The following is a 12,476-nucleotide window of genomic DNA, read 5'->3' as shown; positions in this document are numbered from 1 at the left end:
CTGAAAATAGCATTTTCGGGCCTCTAAATGTCAAAATATTCTGGGGGACATGCCCCCAGAGCCCCCTAAAGGCTCGCGCCTTCGGTGCTCGTATTAAATAATCCCCTTAATAAATGTTCCTGCCAACACGAACACCCTTCCAAAAACCTCAGCTACGCGCCTGTTAGTTGTATGAAAAAATACTGCGTGGTAAAACTCTCAAAACATCAAAATACAAAACACAAAATATACTCTTCAGGAATCCAGTGAACACAAAAAGTCTCTAAAACGTGATATAACAATATATCAAATACAATTACGCCCACAGTAGGAGAGAAATCGCCAGCGATGGAGCTAAATCTCAGGCTAAGCTAAATCAAAATATGGACCCATAGACGAGACATTGTACATTCCTTTTATAAACTTTAACGAACCTCCCTAAATGACTGACGAGTTTTACGGTAAGGTGTAAGCCGTCCGCCTGCCAAAGTCACTCGACCAGTATTTTGAACGCTCATTTGGTTGAATGTTATCCCAGTGTTGCTCAGAATACTTTGTAAAGCCTGGCTATCCGGTTGAAAGTCAAATGCATCTTTTTCTGAAACTGAAAAGACAAAAGATGGTTTAAGATGCAATACAATAACGTCGCATCGTTGTACACGGTAATTGACTTGATATAAACAGAGAATGCCGTTTAGTCATTTGTACGCTGTAAACTTTTACTGTCTAGTTATTAAGTTTTTAGCCTCAAAAATAAGGAATCTTTAGTCGTTGATATGGCAACAAATTTTGACGTCACCGTGACATCAGTTTGTTCATTGGTAAAACCTTTAAAAAGTTGAACTAAAAGTTTAACCCCCATATAACTGGTGTGGCTGCAATAGAATGCCAAACATAGGAAATAATACAACTTTTTAGGCTTTTTGTAGGCTAATCCTCAATCACCGTTCGCCTCCTGTAGTGTCAAAATAACTTTTCGTGCAAAACCATTCATATGAAAATACCGTATTTTAAACAATTATTGGATGAGGTTTTTGTGATATCCGGAATAATCAAGGTCGACGTAAGTGTTATCAGCCGAAGCCGAAGGCTTCGGCTGATAACACTTGCAGAGACCTTGATTATTCCGAATATCACATAAACCGAATCCAATAATTGTTTTATTATACATTGTTTTTCTGGAAAAGGAAGTAAAGACAAACGATTTCAACCTGTTTCAAAACTTGTGCTTATTCCGGCTGGTCGTCCAACTAAATCGTGGAATAGTTCCTTCCCAATTTTTGTTAGTCATTTTGTGTTTTCCGAGACTTTATTGTCAGCAATATTTGAACTTTGATCAAACTATTTCTCAGTTGAAGAAGTGAATCGACGAACTATGAATTTCCTCATCCTTCGCCGCCAGATGCCTGACACATTGCTCTTGGAAATCATGCATTGCGCGCGCAACCTACAGATTAGTGAATAATCTGCTAGCAGATTATTCACTTATCTGTAGGTTGCGCGGATTCCCAACGACAGGTCTCAAAGGTTGGAGTGGTAAGTAAGCCTTTCAGGCATTTATTCGACGTGTGGTATGCTTAAGGGGTGATGGCAAGATACAATTATCTCACAAATGACGATTAAAACCCCACACCATTCAAAACAACACCGGATCCGAGAGCCAATGTTTGAAATAAACACGGGGAATTGAGAAAATACGATAATTTCACCTGCACAATGGATGATTTATTTTCATATTAAAACTATGCACAAGGACTCGTTATGACACAGAGGCAAAAAAATGAGACTCGGAAATGAGACATTTTTAATCTCAAATATGTTTACCTTCGTCTGCCCAGGCTACTTGTTTCTTAGTACAAGAGACAGCCTGGGACCTACAAGCAGGCACCACATCAACATTACGGGGTGTCAGCGGAGACACAGCTGGCTGAGTAGTACTTGGTGTACGCCAAAGCTTAGAGACTGAACTTGACGCCCCCGCAGTATGTTGGGGCGGCGGTCCTGTGTAGTAAATTGAAGTTCTCTTCAGGATCCCCTCAGCAGGCTGAATGGCCAGCTCTGGTCTGCTGTGAAATATATAATTTCCAAGTACACTGTCACTGAAGAATGTGATGTTGATCTATCATCAAAAGTGAATTGTATTCAAAAAAGTTTCTCCTTCGCTTTTGACTTGATACATGTTACTTAAAAATATAAAAGTAATTAAATGTAATTATACTAAAAACCTAATTGTTGATCAGAGTCCAAAAACCATATTTTTGACCAAAACGGCTTGAAAACCACACCTTTTGGCACCACCCAAAGCTACATGTATTAAGTTCATGTAAGGGAGTAGTAATTAAGTAGTAATTAAATGAAAGTACCTTGAAGGAATTGCTGCAATTGTTGCTCGACCGGTGACTCGGAGATCTTCATCCTGAAAAATTAACATTGACAAATGAGCAGAGACCTTCAAGATGTAAAATGACATGCACATGTACAAGAGGAAAAAATAGAAAATTCAAAAATATTTTTATAACCATAGCCGAAAGAGTAATTTTTCAATCATGTGTCGTGAAACAAAAACCAATTGAGAGTTATCACTGGCCAATCACAAAGGACAGGAGACGACCTGATTATAGATTGCATCTACCTGTGAACCCACGTGCTAAAAACATCTTTTCAAATGATGTCAAACGTCAGCGTTTCAGGTGTCAAACTTTGAAGTTTAGCAGACCGTAACAGCTGAACTTTCGCGCCAAAAGTTCAACACATTCCGGTTTCGAAATGGCGGAAAGATTAGATATAGAAACTTCTTCTGAGAAACTGATGCTGATCTGTGTCGATATGCATACACAGGTTCACTTGAATCATTTCTAGTGTAAAGTTTCCCCTGTACGCAGTGTTTATGATGAGTATTTAGAGTGCAAAAGTTCGCGTTACGGTCTGCTAAACTTCAAAGTTTGACACCTGAAACGCAGACGTTTGTCGTCATTTGAAGAAATGTTCTTAGCGCGTACGTTCACAGGTAGATGCAATCGGCAGTAATTTTATACATGAAGAAGGCATGAAATGCAAAAAAATATTGTGTGCAAACAAGTCACAGATGGTTTCGGACATCTATTACCACTTCTGATTGGTCAAGAAACAAATAGCGCAATATGTATTTTTTTGACTAATCACACCTTTTGGTCAAATGCATGTACAAGCAGCAAAGCCCCTTAAATGAGTCAGTGAGCAAAACAAGCCAGCTTTAAATGTACTCTGTAGTTTTTGCCCGTGGGGGGTACTCCCATAAATTTCGGATAGGGGTGTGCCGCCAAGGTTCTTAAACCCTGACCCTACTTAAGGATAAAGAAAGCGAAAATTGATACCCTTTTTAAGGCCCAAAACAGAAAAATGATTCCCTATTCAAGGGGAGGAGAAGCATTCCATGAAGACCCAAATAACGGCTAACCGCGCACGGCAAGACACAAATCTTTATAAAATCGCTTTTCTAATACCTGAACAGAAAATTCAGTTTTAAGATATCTTTTTTTCGTTTAGCTGGGCATTTATTTTTGCTAATAGAATTTAGGTACCCTATCTAAGGATCACACGGGGTACACATTGCCAAAAGGAGCAAAAATGATACCCTATTTAAGGACCGAGAACCTCAAAAACCATACCCTATCGGGCGGCACATACCTATATAGGCCACATATGGGAGCACCCCCCCCCCCCTGGGAGTTTTTGTTTTAATTGATAAGATAATTATTATATCAAATACTCATTAGACAGTGTCTCATCGGCTATCCAAACACCTCAAATTTCATCAAAAATACTCCACTGCGCATCATACTTTAAACTCTCTTCTCGGTGTTTGAATATCCCAATGAAACACTGCCTCTTGTGTTTGATATAATACATCAAACATGTCCATGAATGCATATATGTGAATTTTACTACACCTTAATTCCTGTGTCACTCAAAATTCCTTTTAAGGCTGTGCTGTCTATCTCAAAGTCGTCATCATCTGAAACATTTTCTTCTTCTTCTTCACTGTTGTAAGCGTAAGGTCTTTTAAACTTCTGAGATGGTTTGTTGTTTTCCGCGAGCTTGAAGGGCTCAACCTGAAAATGATGACCAGTGCAAACAATGTTCATGGTACCGCATATGTAAGCTGTAGGATTGCACCTTGCTGTGAGTTACACTGTCCTGAAACTTACATGTATTGCAGGAAATACAGAACAGTCATGGTTTACAAGCATCATTGTAAATTTACAGGCATAAAATAATGATTTATTATTCTGCTTGTAGGCTAGTGGCTCATTACTGACAGCAGAGTCTTTACTTACAAATCTGCGAGGCAGCAAGGCGAGGCAGAAAGGCATGTGAGGCAGAAATCCCTACTCCAAATAAAAAGGCTAAAGGCAAGCTACCTACTAAGTTACATGTAACTGTAGGCTAACCCGGGCACCACTTAGGCTAACCAAAGTACTACAGTGCATGTAGGCTTATCAGAATGGATCACACGCCTCGATGCCTCGCACTTTGTGACGACCCACTACAGCAAGGCCTCTACTTTCTTTCTTCCTTCTTCTGTACATGTACACTTCATTCTCATCCCCAGAGCCGCTTGTCCCTCTTAGCCAGCTGAGCGTGCCTGGGGCACGAGGAACAAGTGGCTCTGGGGACACATGATTTGATTGGCTGAATTTGAACAAAGGGAGTTTAAAATCTAGCCTATCATTACTCAAATCAACCATCTTAAATTCTCGTATAACAAAGGGATTTTAAAACGGTTGATTTGATTTGCTAAATTTAAATCTCTGTTGTTAAGATCTAACCAATCAAATCATGTGTCCCCAGAACCACTTGTTTCTCCTGCCCCGCGCAGGCTTAGCCGGCTAAGAGGGACAAGTGACTCTAGGGACAATAATACAGTCAACTCTCTCTTAGACAGACACCTTCGGGACCGGCCGCAGCTGTCCGTCTTAGAGAGGTGTCCGCTCTGTAGAGAGTCGAAGTAACACGACACCAGTAATTCTGAGATAATAAAGCTAAACCTTTGCACAATCCAACAAACCTTTGCTAACAGCAACAAGACTAAAATAATAAAATGACCGTATTTGCTTGTTAAAGCAGAAGTTGAGAGCTTCTACGCAAACTGTAAAACTGTAAGGAGAAAACGACCTCCCTAGTGCCCATACACGTAAACAAAAAAGTAACGTTTTTGGTTAGTAAGCTTGGTATACACGTATCCTTAGGTTGCTGACTAACTTTGCTTTAGGTCAATACGAAGTTTGGAAGTATTTTCACTAATAAAACATGATAAAAAGCACTTTTCAAGTGTCCGTTGTCCGTCTTAGAGAGATGTCCGTCTTATAGGGAGTTTGGTTATATTAAAATGATTTAAAAACGGCAGGGACCGTCACCAGGTGTCCCTCTTATGGAGGTGTCCGTCTTATAGAGGTGTCCGTTAAGACAGAGTTGACTGTAATAATAAACTTATATTGCGCAAGTATCAATCAAGACGAGAATGATGTGCACTTGTATACATGTCGCCACTGATGAATATTATATATAAATATTGTCCTTCTTTGATGGAATATGCTTAATATGTAAGTCCATCACAGCTGGTTACCCCTGAGTAATTTTGAATGGTAAGCTTTCCAGCAATTTGATATTACAGCAACCATAAACAAAATCATTGCTCTTACCGTTGTGTTTTTCTTTTTGGAAACTGCTTTTCCCTGAAAAAAAATAATGATGAAAATGAATAACAGTTAAGGCTTCATTTTGTTCAACTTCTTACTAACTAACAAATTGTTTTCTATAGTTTTCATACAATTTTAGAATGTACATGTATGTGTGTACATATAACATCAACAGGACATTGTTGTCAAGAGAAACTTGCTGTGTTTCTAATGGTAACTTATATGTATCAGGCATAGGAAAACATCATGTACTGACCGCCATTTACACGAGTAAGGCCTCTTGGGAATAAGAGAAATTTTCTGATTGGCTAATTTCGGCCCAAAATGGTGTCAGTTTCAATTGAGCAACTGTTTGATTGACTAATTTAAATCCAAAATGGCCTCAGCTTTATTTGAAGCACAAAATGTTCTTCAGTTTGTGAGTTATTCTGTTTGCACTTGAGATACATGTTTAATAAATGAGCAGCAGTGTTTTATCAAGTTTAAAATACGAGGCGCAGCCGAGTGTTTTAGACTTGATAAAACACAAACTGCAAATTTATTGAACGGCTTAAAAATCTTCTGATGTAGATCAACTTATTCTTGCACTAATACATACATGCCAAGTTTTTTGGCTGGCATGGAGTGAGAAATTGAATTGCCCCGAAGGAGCATTAGTGAGACCCAGAGGAGGTAACTTCTAGGGGGGTCTGGGGGTATATTCCCCCCAAAAATTTTTTAAAAAGTAAGTTGTAGAAAAGCAATCTCCTTCATTATGGGCAAACATTTGTTGTTTTTAAAGTCTTCCCTCTCGATTAGCGTTCATCTCTACCAAAGTACAGCTAAAAGTATATCTCTTTATTTAAATTAATAAGACTTTTTCCTCAAGTTGTAGTATTTTCAAAAAAGCGTGATATTTTGTCTGAATGGCGTGGTTGCGTGAGATTAGGTCAAAAAGAGTGAGTCTCACGCCAAAAGCGTGAGACTTGCATTTTTGGCATCTATGCTAATAAAAATTTAGATTTGGAGTTATTTTGGCCTAGAAAATTGGACGTAAAGTTTAGCCGTGTCTTTATCAGATAAAAAGACACTCATTAAACATTAATTTCTTTATTTGTATTTTCTTTATGAATTATTAATGAGTTTTTTAAAAAGATATAATTGTCAAAGCTCAAGGTGCCCCACTCAAGCAAAAAATTCAAAACTACAAGTTAAATCAGGAGCCATGATTGAGATTATAAAATCAACAAATATCATTGTAAAATTCATTAACTATTCATGAGGGTGCAAACCAATCCCAGCACAGTATTTAGATCACGTGTACACAAGTATACTGTAAACCCCAATACAAATCAAACAATAGAATTAACTTTTGATACAAACTCCTGCTCAGCTAATTAGTATTCATTAACTTTTGATACAGATCTCTACCAAATTGCGTAACAGTACTTTGCATTCAATTTATTGTTTTCATTTCACAAGTAGAATAAAATATCCGCGTCCGATCTGTATCCATGGCCGTTTACAATGGCACGCCTATTGGCTCGCCATTGTAAACTCCCATACAGATCTCCTGCGCATATTTTATCTACTACTTATTAGTACTTGTCCACTTCTCTTTCATGAAAGCTTTTAAGAGCTGAGCACCCAAGATTTCTCATAGAAGAACCTTCAGGCACCCTGCAATAATTCTAAGAGCACAGCTTTAAACATGCCTAGCCAGGGTACTACATCTCAATTTCACTTGGACGTGCGTTGCGTTAATTTTTTAATCTAAAGGCATGGAGGGGGTGTAGGCTAAGGCCTAGGGAATATTTTGTCAGTCACTCAGTCCAATTTAATGACTTTAAAGGTGCAGAGAAAAAAAATTACCGGTAAGTCAAGTGATTATATTATTAATATCTACAATCATTGACAAAAGTGTTGACACATTGTCAATTTAGGCCCTTTTTTATTGTTATATGGACCAATTTCATCCCTTTGCCCCACCTTTCCAACCCCCTCCCCCCAATCAATGTTGTAGTTTGTTTCTAAGAGTCCTTTGCTACCATTTTACAACATTGGATGGGGGGGGGGTATTTTAGCAGAGAGTCATGAAATTTATAAACTAGTGGTAAATTTGTCATAAAAACCGCAGAGCGAAGTCAATGTGTCAACTACTTTTGTCAAAGATTGTAGCCGTTTAAATTAACAATTATAAAACTTCTCAATGAAACAATTTTTCAACTGACCTTGGAAAGCTGGTCTTCCCATTTTCTATGAAGTTTCCTGAAGTCTGGAGCTTGCTTTACCTTGCTAGACTTGTTGTTGATTTGGGTTAAAGGATCTACCTTCTACAAAACCAAAAAAATTACCATTAATAGCAACTGAGAAAGATACAAGTCACGTATTAATTATTATCTAACTCTGCTTTGTGGACTACAAATAACATGCAAAAGCTAGTATTTTTATCTGACAGGCAAGCACATGTACATGTATAGTGTAGTACATTGAGAACAGAAAAAGTGCATGTTGAACCATACCCTAAACCGAAAGGGTTGCTGGTACAATGTGCAGTTAACATATACATGTAAACATCATTGAGTTGAAAAATGAACTTGAAAGAATGCAATTTAATAACTTTGTTATGCTATGATATTTAAATCAAAATAAGATCACTCCATGCTACAATCATGTGACTTGTAGCATGGCTAGTCATGAGCATACATGTACAGTATATATAATGTTTACATTCACAGAACTTGTATGTGTGCTTATAAATTAAGTACCGGCAAACTGGTTTCTCCTTTGTTCTCTCTTTCCTCCGCAGAGGCTCTTTCAGTTGAGGGGGAAAGGCAAAAAACACAAAAAATGAAAAAAGGGGGAGCGCAGTGACGTGGATGTTGAGAAAGGCAGTGTCCCCTGTGCGCTTTTGTTGCTCCGCGCCAAGGGAACAATTAGCCAAGCGTAAAATAAAACCACAACATAATAAATAATAAGTTCAACCTACTGGATCAGTGTTTTCTTTTCCTTTTGCTCCTTTCTTTTGGAGTACTGGAATAGAACTGGAAATTAAATCAACACCATTATGATTGGATCTACATAAATTATTGAGTGCAATGAAACTTAAGTTTGCAAGGAGGCCTCCAATTACTGAAAGTGGTTTCCAGGAGGGTCCTCTAAAAATGAAAATCTATAAATTGACACTAAAAATTAAAAAATAAAATCAGCAATCTAAAAATGTTAAAAATAATTAAATTGTTAACTAGGATAGAGAAAAATCTTTAAAAACAAAGAAAAAAGCGATTCAGCACAAATTATATTTCTCAAGTTTTACTTAAAAATTAACTTTCAATTGACACTATTGGTTTCTTCATTTCATTAGGCAGTGAGGCCCAATCGTTTATCGTTTATGTCCTGTTTTGTTCTCAGTTTGTTAAGTTTTGGCAAGTATCCGTTTCTGGTGTTATAGCCATGAACTTGATTTACAATTATTGTTATTTGGTTTTAAAAACATAAAAGTGTTCAGGGATGTCCCCCTTAATTGTATTTTGTACTATCCTAATGATACATCTAATTGACCATAACATCTCACATATATATATGTACACTGTAAAGGGGCCCACTGCAATGAGGCTAGGGCATCAGCTGATTAAACAATGTTACAATTTGCCTCTTACAGATTCCCTCTCATACCTCTTTCCTGAGTTTAGCGTAGCATGTGACACTGTCTTCCTTTTTGCTTTAAAGCAAGAAAAACATTTTTATATAGGATTTATTTGTCAACATCAGCAGACCATTTTTGATGTCAAAATCCCTACCCTGGGTGAGCTTCACGATGTCAAATTCCCATGGGTTGCCCCCCCCTGGGGCTTATCACTGACAGATGCATCAAGTAGCTTACAGAACTCTGGTGGTTGCCAGCTTGTTTAAATAAAATCTGGTTTCACAGGGTTGTCATGTAATTTAAGGTGGCTAAACCGTTTCCGCACGCCCTTTGGATTTAATGCTGATGCAAGTCCGATTGCACGTGCTAAAGGTTTTGTTAAAAACAAAATTTAAAATAATGCTGCATGTGTGCAGTCTACCAAAAAAGTTGCAATCAGGCAAGTTTCCGGAAAGGTTGATTTCTAATGAACAATGTACAGTGTAGTACTTGTAAAATTTATTTAAAAAACCCCACCATTGGTAACATTTTATTTTCACCACCAAACAGCTCAACATAACCATTGTAGGGTTTCTAAAATCTTTCTGCCATTTCTCCAGTGCCCACTCCCAATGTTCTTCTAAACCAACTATATTTGAAAAAAATTCTCCATTTGCATGTACAAATGTTTGACACATACCTTCCCTAACTTTGCTTGTGCTGGGCTTGATTGAAGTGGCTTTCCCTTTGAGAGAAGCTCTGATATATATTTTAAAAAAAACACACACACATAAGAAATTATTTTATACAATTTACACCCGTACTATATTATTTAAGTTTCATGATTTGATTGATAGCGTAAGCGTACATGTACAGTGTAAGCACATTGAGGATTTTAAATGCGCAATAAGAGCCTTATTAGTAGCCTGCAAATGAAGACAGATTTCTGCCTGTTCTTCACACTGCTGAAAAATGCCATCAGCCATTAGAAATGAGCACAATGCTTATTTAGGTGATGTTACATGGGACAATTTTTTTCACGACAATCATTGTTGCAGCAACAGTATGTTACAGGAGATTTTTAATGCAACATTGCAGGTACATGTACAATCAGCTACGGCAGCAAATTGCATTAAAAGTCCACAGTGGAGGTGTTACACAAACCAACTCCAACAAATTTTGGGCAACAATGTTTAGACTGGTATTTGAATCACTTTTAAATTCCTGCAACATGTAAATCTTCCGGAACTCTCGCAACTCAAAATCACATGGAATAAAGTGGTTAAATTATGAATATTGGTTATTAATTGAAGTTCTTCACGGGTCACGAAAAACATTTGGATCACGGGTAACGAAGAGTAAATTGTCATCACGTTCCCAGAAAATTAAATCAGTTAATCACACATCACAAGAATACCCCTGTATGACCCTTTACAAAAGAGCCCTTGGGCACCCTGCAATTATTCTAAGAGCACAGCTTTGGTTGCCGTAACAAAGATTAATGCGGCATTTAAAATCGTCCAAAATACCACGTTATACGAAGTTGATTTTTAAAGAATATTGTTGCATTAAAAACCATCTTTAAAAATCATCCCATGTAACATAACCTTTAGAAATTCTGATGAACATTAAATAAAAGGAATGCACGTCAACTGCCAAATCTTGTGCTTGTGCTTTTATATTTCACGCCCATCCCCACTCGTGAAATAAGCACAGGCACAGCCACAGTCACAAGAAAAAGGAACGTTTCTTTGCACTGTGCTTATGCTTGTGCTTATTTCATCGATGACACTAGCCCTGCACTAGCGCTCTTGTGTTTATTCTTGTCATGGTTATCTTACAAGACAGTAAGTGTTTTCCCTTCTTTTTTTCTTTTCAATTAGATGTTTATATGTGCAAACTTATTTGATGAAGAGTTAATTAATTTTCAGTCCAGTGTAAAAGAGAAGAGTGATCAGGGAAAGCTTATTTAACGAATACGTCTAGTCACGAATATACGAATTGATGTACATGAAATTTCATAAATTCAAGTCAATTTCGTCTGCTGATTATATTGTTGTGCGTAATTTACAACCAAACTGAAGACTTTTTTCATCGATCGATGTTTCGGTATGTCAACGGAAAATTAAACAACTGAAATTTACGCTTTGGATTGCCTGGAGCTACTACAAAATTAAACCAAAACAGTAAGTTATAATTATTGTCCGTGCAGAGTAGAGGGAAATCTAAAAAGCTAGTGTCTGCGTTCTTCTAGTATTTCGGAAGAGATCGATTTAGCTTACGAATCGAAACAATTATATCACCTGTTCTGGTATAGATCCTTCTTATGTACGACTAAACCGTTGAACTGCACGTAACAGCATCTTAAATCTAACATAAACAAAACTGTCTCGGAGTAGCCGTTCAAAGCTAGACTTTGAAGTGTCTTTATAAGCTTACTAACCCATCTTTAGACGTCTTCTTGAGCGATTTTGACTTCAGTCTTGCTTCACCAGCCGTTGGCATGATTCTTCAAAACTTTCATGTCCTCGTTTAGTTCCACGTTTCGACAAATCCAACAAGATCTAGGTAGATCAAAACACATGAAACTTCCAAACACGGATCACCACAATATCGAAAGAACGCCATGGCTTTTTTGGTCAGCGTGTTAAATTTCCCGTTCGTTTATTCTTAGCCAATCAGATCGCTCAAAATTTTCAAATCAAAACTGTCCCGGATGTTGAAGCGTCCAAAGTAAGGAACGCCTGTGAGAAACCTGTCTCTCCCCAGATTCCTAAACATACAGGCAAAAACACGGGCAACAGTAGCCTGAATTTCAGACATCCCTCTGTGCTCGCCTGCTTGCCAGAACGGGGGGGGGGGGGGGGGACACTCGAAAAACTTTTATACGGGGAGGCTCCGCCCCAACCTCTTACCTCTTACCCTTTTATATACCATTTTCAAAGAAATTGTACCTCTTTCGTATACCTTTTACTGAAAAAAAGGTACCCCTTTCGTATACCTAAAAGACATGACATAGACTTAGAACAGGACGTTTTCTTGTCATTTTCATGTTGTGCTTTTTAAATTAAAATAATACAGCCATAAAGTGCGTCTGTTCGAAATATTTTAATTCAAGGCCCTTTTAAAAACCTAAATGACGGATTTACATACCCTTTCATATACCTAAACTTGTGAAATCCCTACCCTTTTATACGGAAAATATAGACGGCAAA

The 12,476-nt window shown here is 37.7% G+C and overlaps 1 protein-coding gene across 2 annotated transcripts in view; it reads right to left on the bottom strand.

Moving 5' to 3' along the window:
• Positions 1 to 11,892, bottom strand: part of LOC144661687 (uncharacterized) — a 19,787-nt gene extending 7,895 nt beyond the window's left edge. The window contains exons 1-10 of one of the 2 annotated variants that reach the window (XM_078522491.1): positions 11,705 to 11,892; positions 9,962 to 10,020; positions 9,312 to 9,357; positions 8,626 to 8,680; positions 7,868 to 7,969; positions 5,661 to 5,693; positions 3,909 to 4,070; positions 2,343 to 2,395; positions 1,804 to 2,042; positions 414 to 583 (exon numbers count right to left, since the gene is read on the bottom strand). In XM_078522491.1, coding sequence (XP_078378617.1) covers positions 414 to 583; positions 1,804 to 2,042; positions 2,343 to 2,395; positions 3,909 to 4,070; positions 5,661 to 5,693; positions 7,868 to 7,969; positions 8,626 to 8,680; positions 9,312 to 9,357; positions 9,962 to 10,020; positions 11,705 to 11,766 — 981 coding nt within the window. In that variant the 5' untranslated portion in view covers positions 11,767 to 11,892. Of the gene's footprint in view, positions 1 to 413; positions 584 to 1,803; positions 2,046 to 2,342; positions 2,396 to 3,908; positions 4,071 to 5,660; positions 5,694 to 7,867; positions 7,970 to 8,625; positions 8,681 to 9,311; positions 9,358 to 9,961; positions 10,021 to 11,704 lie in introns of both variants that reach the window. The other variant, XM_078522490.1, reaches the window with a different exon arrangement.
• Positions 11,893 to 12,476: the final 584 nt, after the last annotated feature.

The sequence above is a fragment of the Oculina patagonica genome, chromosome 7 (assembly GCF_052425735.1).
Source record: "Oculina patagonica isolate OP01 chromosome 7, crgOcupat, whole genome shotgun sequence".
Taxonomy (NCBI): domain Eukaryota; kingdom Metazoa; phylum Cnidaria; class Anthozoa; order Scleractinia; family Oculinidae; genus Oculina; species Oculina patagonica.
This window is presented reverse-complemented; position numbering and strand designations above follow the sequence as displayed.